Source organism: Dama dama, chromosome 20, assembly GCF_033118175.1.
Source record: "Dama dama isolate Ldn47 chromosome 20, ASM3311817v1, whole genome shotgun sequence".
NCBI lineage: Eukaryota > Metazoa > Chordata > Mammalia > Artiodactyla > Cervidae > Dama > Dama dama.
The window spans coordinates 66093614-66102188 of record NC_083700.1 but is presented as its reverse complement, the minus strand read 5'-3'; the positions used below and the strand labels follow the sequence as shown (position 1 = coordinate 66102188).

Below are 8575 nucleotides of genomic sequence, written 5' to 3'. Positions count from 1 at the left end.
TCCTCCCTGCTAAGAACATAAACGCAAATTCCATAAATAGAGCTATTGACATTTCAGTTGTTGATTTGTTTTTACCGAAATCACAGAACAGAAATATTAGTTTGCAAATTTTCAAATGGCTATCATGTTCAGAATCCAACTGGATTCCCTCTTCCTTTTTACTTGACGACTTCATAAAAGATAAATAAGCCCTTGGACTAAGAGGTGGGTATACTGGTACGGTTAACTCTCTCGTCCAAGAAATTCTACTCCTCTGAGATTACTATTTGAGGGCTGGAAAGGGGGGAATGCAGAGGTCTTTAGGACCCAGCAGGCGGCGGCAGGCGGCAGTTGTGTAGATCGCTGAGAGACTACGAGGGTCCGGTTCAGTTTTAATTCTGTCTCTAATCTCTGCAACAGCGGCGCTTCCTGGGTCCCGCGGCTCCCCTGCTCACTCAGCTGAGGCTGGCCGCCAGGCGAAAATCAAAGCCGCCTCCGCCCCATCACCCACAATGGAAACCCTCCAAGAAAAAGTGGCCCCGGACGCGTGTGCCTAAGGATTCCGCACGAAAGAAGTGCCCAAAATGAAGACCCTGGCGGTGAGTCATTTGTTGTAACTCCTCTGGGCATCGGCGGGATCCCGGGGCGCAGTGTCCCCAGGGCGCACGGGAGAGCTCCAGGGCGCCTAACCCTGAGCTGCTAGATCGCCCGTTACAAAGGCAGAACTTTTCACCTGCTCCCGGTCTACTCCCGATTCCTCGGTTCTGCCAGGCTCGGAATCCCAGAGCCGGAACGGGAACTCGGGTTGCTGGGCTCCTGGATCTCCGGCCGGAGTTCCGAGCGGTCAGCGCAGAGCTAAAGAAACCTAGGAGAGGTGGGCGTCTTGCTCGGGAATGGGGATTGCCCTAAAGCAACAGCTTGGCAAAAACTAAGAGGGGCGGGAAGCGGGGGACCTTTGCCGACTTTCTGGATTTCCTTGTCGTATTTCAAACTTGCGAGGATGGCCGAGGTAGAGCCCCACGGGTCCAGAAAGGAGAGGCTAGACATTTCAGCAGCCGAGCTGGGGGCAGAGGGCCCCCTCCCAAAGTGCAAGCCCACCCCTGCCCCCGCCGCCGGAGCGCTGTCCCTCGCGTAGCCGGGCGCCGCGCACCACCTGTCCTCTGCCAGGAGATGTGGGAGGCGGTGGCGGCCGAGAGCAGCGACGCGCAGGGAGCATCCCCTGCGGTACCCCCGGGGACTGTGCCTTCTCTGCCGGGGCTGCGCGCGGCCGGGGTCGAAACCCGGCCCCACGCAGCCCGGGTCCCCGACCTCCCCCGCCCGTCGTGTCTGACCGTCGCGCCGGTGTCCCCGCCGGGCGCGCTGCTCCCGGGTCGGCGCTCAGAGCCTCTCCCGTGCTCTCTCCCGCCCGCCCGCAGCGCCATGGTCTGGCAGTGTGTTTAGCGCTCACCACCATGTGCACCAGCTTGTTGCTCGTGTACAGCAGCCTCGGAGGCCAGAAGGAGCGGCCCCCGCAGCAGCAGGCAGCGGCGACCCTCAGCTCGCGGCGCCCGGCGGAGAGCAGCCCCCCGCCGCGCCCGGAGACCCCCGCGGGACCGCGGCCGCTGGACGGATACCTCGGCGTGGTGGACCACAAGGTGACGGCTCGCTCGCCAGCCTGCCCGCCACCCAGCCTGGGGATCCCGCACACCTGAGCTTGCCCCCTTCCCCGGGGCTGGGAGGCGCCGTGAGTAGGTGCCATTCTGAGGCTGGAAGGGGGAGTGGACCCTGTGGGGTGGGATGGGATAGTTAGTACTTGGTGTGAATTTCTATGTGGAGAAGGTAGCAAAGTTTTTCAGGGAACGGGGATGAGATGGGTGCACCCCAAAGCCTAATTTCCTAAAAGGAACCGTCCCTGGAACTAGAACCGCTCATCCCCGGAATGACAGCTACTGCTGGGTGCTGGATTCCTGAAGCCTCGGGTTTGGCGGCCGAGTCGCGCCCTAGTGGGAGGAGACCCGGGAATGGAGCGGGTACCAGTCCGAGCGGTTACCTCCGACAGGATGCCGGAGGCTAAATAGCAGCTAGTCCTTTGCCCGCCGCTGCTCAGGCTCGCAGATTCCTATCTGATCTCTGCTTCGGATGCTCAGGGCTGAATTACCACAGCCCTGGAGAGCAGTGCCCAGGCAGGCGCAGAAGGCTTGAGGCACAAACTCAGCTTCCATTGGCTTGAAACTCATCATTGAGGGCCTATTTTCCTCTGCCTTCCGGGAAGCCGCTGCATGGCTTGGCTAATAATTAATCAGATGAATTTTTAAGAAATTGAGCTTGCTTTCCCTGGAATAATAAATCTCTGGTTTCAGAGTGTGAAGCCTCTGGGAGAATTGTAATCAAGTTTCCTGATTCTAAAAAGATATTTTAATATAGTTTAAGTGTATTTCCCATTATTTGAAGCTGTTAACATATTTTTATTAAAACATCATTCCAGTCTATATATGCTCTATAAAGCTAGAGGATTTCTTGAAACCACCCAACTGTTCTGCTTTATGTATTAGTACGTTTTATGGTTGTGAACCAAAGTAATATTTAGGAGGTGCTCCTTTTGTGTGAAAATGTGGCTTTTGTCATGCATGAAAAAGTCAGACTTTTTAAAATGGCAATCAAAATACTTCTACTCACTTGTGCAATGTATAATGCTAAGGAGTTTGGAGGGTACAAAGGAATTTAAGGCAGGACTTAACCTTTAGAAACCTTTGAATGCCTGTGGGGAAAAAACAACACACCATGAAATATGAATGGATGGATAGATGACAGAGAGATAGATGGTAAATATAAATGTATGGGAAATACTGTATATAAACAGTTATTATTGTTGGAATACAGAGATGAGAAAGATCTCTGCTCTGGTAGGATTAAGGAAAGTTTCTTTGAAAAGGTGAAACTTGCACTGGAAGGATTCAGGAAGCAGAAAAGAGGGAGCAATTTTGTTAGGAAGTGATTTGCTGGGGAGGGGTCTGGTGATAAATCTTAAAATCAAAAGTAGAAACAGCCCTCAGTTTCACAGTTAAGGCTTCTGTTTCTCTTTAATTTGCTGATTGATTACATACTTTGTATCTGCAAGCAACCCATAGGGGCTGAGTCCTAGAAAAGTTTGGGCCCTGACTTCTGACTGTGGATGGATGTGGTATTTATGTGTTTATGATGAATCTATTGAACATGGTGGATTTTCATGGCTGTTGTTTAATAGAAATGGCTAGCATTTCTGAAGCTTTGGTTAATAGGGATGTCAAAAGGTAAATTTGCTGAAAGCTGTGATCTACCTTTAGGAAGATGTTGCTAGTACTTCCCTTCCTGTGCTCTCCTGCTGGACCAGCACCAGCTAAGAATATCGATAGCCTAAGGCAAAATATGATGCCCTCATGTTCTTTTTCAAAACAGTGTTTATTCACACCAATATACTGGTTTTCATTTTCACTGAATCAGCATTGTATTTCATTAAATGAAGAACAGCCCTTTTGGGGAAGGAATATGGACACTATATATGAGAAATTTGTAAACTGTTAAGTATTTTGTGAATGACAGATATGTGTGGAAGACCTTGGAATTCTTAGCAGAGAATTATAAATGTGACCAGGAAGGTCTTTGTAGATAATATTAATGAAATTCTATTATAGAAAACTAACTTCTCACAAAATTCCATACCCAAAGGGTTCAAAAAAGTTTACCCTGCCTCAAGCAAAGGAACAAATGCGGATCTTAAAACCAGTGCCTTCTCTTTAGGCATTATTCCAATTGTCCCACTGAATGAAATGTAAGCTGCTCAGAATGTAGTCACTTTGTTGCTGTTGTTGGTTAGTCGCTAAGTCATGTCGGACTCTTTTGAGACTCCTTGGCTTGTGGCTGCCAGGCTCCTCTGTCTATGGGATTTCCCAGGCAATAATACTGGAGTGGCTTGCCATTTCCTTCTTCCGGGGATTTTCCCAACCCAGGGGTCGAACCTGTGTCTTCTGCATTGAGCAGGCAGATTCTTTACAACTGAACCACCAGGGAAGCCAGTAGTCACTTTACTGCTACTGTTTACTGACTGGAAGTTGGGCAAAGTTTCATTTCCAATGGCTATCTGAAGGTATACATGTAGAATGTTTATGTTCTCTACCAGTTGCTGTTTAGGTTTACTTGGGATTTTCCTATATATAGTCCTCCTTAAGCTGAGGTAGAAATCATTTGTTAGATATTGTTGGGAATTTTCTTTCCTGTTAATACCGAGGAAGGTAAGAAATGAAAACTTTTCTATTCTTATTGTGTTGCCAGATGATTCTCTGGTTGCTTTTGTCCCCCACTTTCACATCAGGCTTTAGAAAAATTATGGGATGTCCTGACTGTGATGACCACCAAGCCATATGCTGCTGCATATTGAATCGGAATTCCAACAGACTTTCTATTTGCCATTGATTTACTGAATCTGGAGAGAGTTACAGATACCACTTAGGAAAACGTTCACATCTCCATGGCTGGAGGTCCCAAAGTCCAATAAATATGTAGCGTTTTTGTACACTTACATGACGGTGTTAACATTATAACTCCAAGATTAAATTCAACAGGCGGTCCTAATCCCTAACACCTGAATTTCACAAATTACCTCCTGTCTGCAATGATAGTCTTTTCTCATACGCTGCAGACTGAATTACTGTTGAGATTAAATCACTATGTGCTTTTGTTGAAAGACATGCCGCAAGTCAAGCCAGTGATGAGCAATATATGTAGAAGCTTAAAATATCACTTTCCATGGTCATATTCCCTATTTCCTCTTTCACAAAAGATGTGAGCGGAAATTGTAATTCCAGTATGACTAAGTAAGTGAAGGATTCTTGCAATTTCTTGTGACAATGAAGCCATTTCACTTTGTCTGAGATTTTTTTCTCTTCATTCCCAACCCTTCCCCTAAACTTTTCCCTACAAATCTCCCACTAACTCATTTCCATGTTGTTACATGTCTGTTACTGCAGCTACTGTATCTGCATCCTGGCATTTCCTGGTCCCTGTTTTTGGAAGCCATTGATTTCTAATCGGATCTGCCAGATCTAAGCAAAGAAGCCAAGTTTCATGGCTTGGGGAAACTTCGGCCTTTGAACTGCAGCATAATGTATAATCAAACTAAAATATACATGTGTGTGCTTACACACACAGACACACACACACACTAAATCAATCCACACCCAGAGGAAAGTGCCGATTCTCCCAGCAGAGTGGGTCAGGGCGTGTAGCACATTCTACCTCCAGACTGGATTGGCTCCGGGTAGGTAAAGTCATTGGCCATCTGGTGGACCCTGTGAAATGAAACTGTGTGCCAATTCCCATTTCCAGTGGAGCAACAAGGGAAGTCCTTCCAGTGGACAGGAGCTCTTATCACAGAAGGCCCACTTGTCACCTGGGCTGCCCTTTGCTTAAGTGGCTTATAAAGAGCAGTGATCATAGGGTCTGAGGCTGAGCTGCTCTCTTCTCGCTTTAGCAAGAATGGATTTTACATGTACCAAGGCATGCTTGCCTTGGTTCTTTCTTTCCTTAGGCACTCAGTTAATATGGACAAAACCAAACTGCTTGGAGGTAATAGTATTATCACTATTAATTAGTAGATGTCCAGTTGGAATGCTAAGACAAATCAATGCAAGAGTTGAAAAAGAATTAAAAACTGGAAAAAAAGGTGCAGTTCAATTCAGCTGCTCAGTCATGTCTGACTCTTTGTGACCCCCATGGACTGCAGCACGGCAGGTTTCCCTGTCCATCACCAATACCTGGAGCTTACTCAAACTCATGTCTATTGAGTCAGTGATACTATCCAACCATCTCATCCTCTGGCATCCCCTTCTCCTCCTGCCTTCAATCTTTCCCAGCCTCAGGGTCTTTCCCAATGAGTCACTTCTTCATATCAGGTGGCCAAAGTATTGGAGTTTCAGCTTCAGCATCAGTCCTTCCAATGAATATTCAGGACTGATTTCCTCTAGGATGGACTGGTTGGATCTCCTTGCAGTACAAGGGACTCTCAAGAGTCTTCTGCAACACCACAGTTCAAAAGCATCAGTTCTTCAGTGCTAAGCTTTCTTTATAGTCCAACTCTCACATCCATACATGACTACTGGAAAAACCGTAGCCTTGACTAGACGGACCTTTGTTGGCAAAGTAATGTCTCTGCTTTTCAATATACTGTGTAGGTTGGTCATAGCTTTTTTTCCAAGGAGCAAGCATCTTTTAATTTCATGGCTGCAGTCACCATTTTCAGTGATTTTGGAGCCCCCCAAAATAAAGTCTGTCACTGTTTCCATTGTTTCCCCACCTATTTGCCATGGAGTGATGGGACCGGATGCCATGATCTTAGTTTTCTGAATGTTGAGTTTTAAGCCAACTTTTTCGCTCTCCTCTTTCACTGAAAAGGTATGTGCCATATAAGTTACTTTGAAATTATGGCATAAGAATTCTTTTTTTAGAGAGATGTATACATTCTCAGATATAAGTTTATATGATTCATTAGACTATTTTGTAGTATTTGAGGCATCCAATGAAGGGAATTTGGTTCTCAAAGAAATTTAAAGTGACTCATTTGCAGTGCTCAAGTATTATAAAGTGTAAAGTACCAATGATGACAAAACTCTGTTATCACAGAGCATCAAGTAAAAGAAATCATGAAATGAACAGCTTTTTATTGGCAACAATTTCCAATAATGTAGTTGTTTTAAACTGGGAAAGTATTCTTATAAGGTTAATAAAATAGTTAACCTTTCTTTATTCTGAAATCCAGGAGTATTTCTCCAACTTCCCATAGGAGTAATCCCAAGATACCGTTATGCCAAAGCCCAGACTGTACCTAGTGGATGAGTCTGACCTGGCTCCCTTTCAAGTGTCAGGCATTCTGGCCTTTTTCTGACCCTTGCACACTCATTGTGCCTCAGGACCTTTGCACTGGCTGTTTTGTCTCCCTGGAAAGCTCTCGCCCAAGATCTTTTGCATGGTTGATTCCTTCTGGTTGCTTAGTCCTCAGATCACATGTCATCTTCTTGGGTATTGAACTCTTCAAATAGCCCCCTTCTCAACAGTCATTCTCTATTTTACCAGCCTGTTTTATTTCCCTAATAACACTTAACAATATCTGAAATAATCTGAAAGTTTATTTGTGTCTTGACTGCCCTCCCCCCAAGTACAATCTAAGTGCTGTAACAGCAAATATTTATACCTCTTGCTAAACAGTTTAACTTCAGGCCTAAAGCTTGGCCATTGGTCAGCACAAAATAAGTACTTATGGAAGGAAAGAAGAAAGCAGGTTATATTGGACATACCTTACATCAAGTCCTTTCTCTACAAGAAACATCAGGGCAGTCCCAGGCCCAGGTATGTCCCATCTTTCCTAAATTTGATTTACTATTGCTCCACCTAATAATGATAATGGAAAGGAAGAAGAAGAAATGATTTAAACATAAGACTCTTTGGGAATAAGATTCGGGAATCTACTAATTTAATAGGCTTCCTTTATTATCGTGCACATTAAAGTTTGAGAATCATCATCTGAAATATTTTTAATCATCACAATGTGTAGTTCTGTAGCTAATTTGTTTCTGGGTTTTGAACTACTCACAGCCCTCAGTAAATATTCACCGAAGGCCTAATAGTTGCAAAATTACAGGGAATTCTGGGTGAGGAACACTGTCCCTACCCTCAAAGAACCTTTAATTTAATTGCGAAGAAAAGACAAAGAAGCAAGAAAGGTTAATGAAGAAAGCAAGTGCTGAATAATAATATGAAACCAGGAAACAGTAAATCAAGGCACTGGCACTAAAAAGGAGGCAAGTTCTGTGATCTTTCCCATCTATAAAATAGGTTAAATACTATTATTACCTTAGAAGTTATAAAACTTTCAAACTAAAATTCCATTATTCATTAACCCTTTTAAATATATGTGTGTGTTTCTATAGATATTACATAGATGACAGGCAGTGAATAATTAGTTAACAACTTGAATATTAAATCGACTTCAAAGTGGATTGATTTTAAATTCAAAATATTCAATCTCTTTATGATTCTCCTTTGGAATGGCATAGGATCCCCTGGACTCTTGAAGGGAGCTAACCCTGTTACCTTGTTCACCTGTCTGTAACATACGGTGACTATATTTCCAAACCAAATCTCGTAATTCATTGTATGATGAATTTGAACATAATCGTATTGGCCACAAGACAGAATATTTGTGATCAGATCTGTCCTGAAACACAGGATCTGTTATAGAGGAGACTTTTCATAACCTCTAAGGTCAAACCACAGCTCAGTATAATTCCTGTCCTCCAAATGCTGGGATAGAGAGAGATTAGAGATGAGAAAAGACGGAAAGGTTAAAACCCATCATTAATCAATAAATTATTCTGAAAAGCTTCTATACATCTATTAAGTAGCATTTGAGCAGCTGTGAAGCACCTTAGATATTGAAAGACAAGGAATGGTGATTGCTTAAATAATAGTTTTATTACCCACACCTTGTGATTCAAGAGAATTCCCTTGTGAGTCAGTAAATTTATAATCAAATGGCCAATAAAAACTTGGGAGCGGGGGCATTTGTGAGATGTACTCAGATTCGTCT

The 8575-nt window shown here is 44.4% G+C and overlaps 1 protein-coding gene and 1 pseudogene across 1 annotated transcript in view; one reads left to right on the top strand and one right to left on the bottom strand.

Annotated features, from left to right (window-relative positions):
- The first annotated feature begins 563 nt into the window (after nt 1–563).
- The window catches only part of ST6GALNAC5 (ST6 N-acetylgalactosaminide alpha-2,6-sialyltransferase 5), a 199517-nt gene continuing 191505 nt past the window's right edge, over nt 564–8575 (top strand). Inside the window, exons 1-2 of the mRNA XM_061119994.1 lie at nt 564–578; nt 1395–1613. Of these exons, the coding sequence (XP_060975977.1) occupies nt 564–578; nt 1395–1613 (234 nt within the window). The remainder of the gene's footprint in view (nt 579–1394; nt 1614–8575) is intronic.
- The window catches only part of LOC133041202 (transcription initiation factor TFIID subunit 9-like), an 82631-nt pseudogene continuing 76095 nt past the window's right edge, over nt 2040–8575 (bottom strand).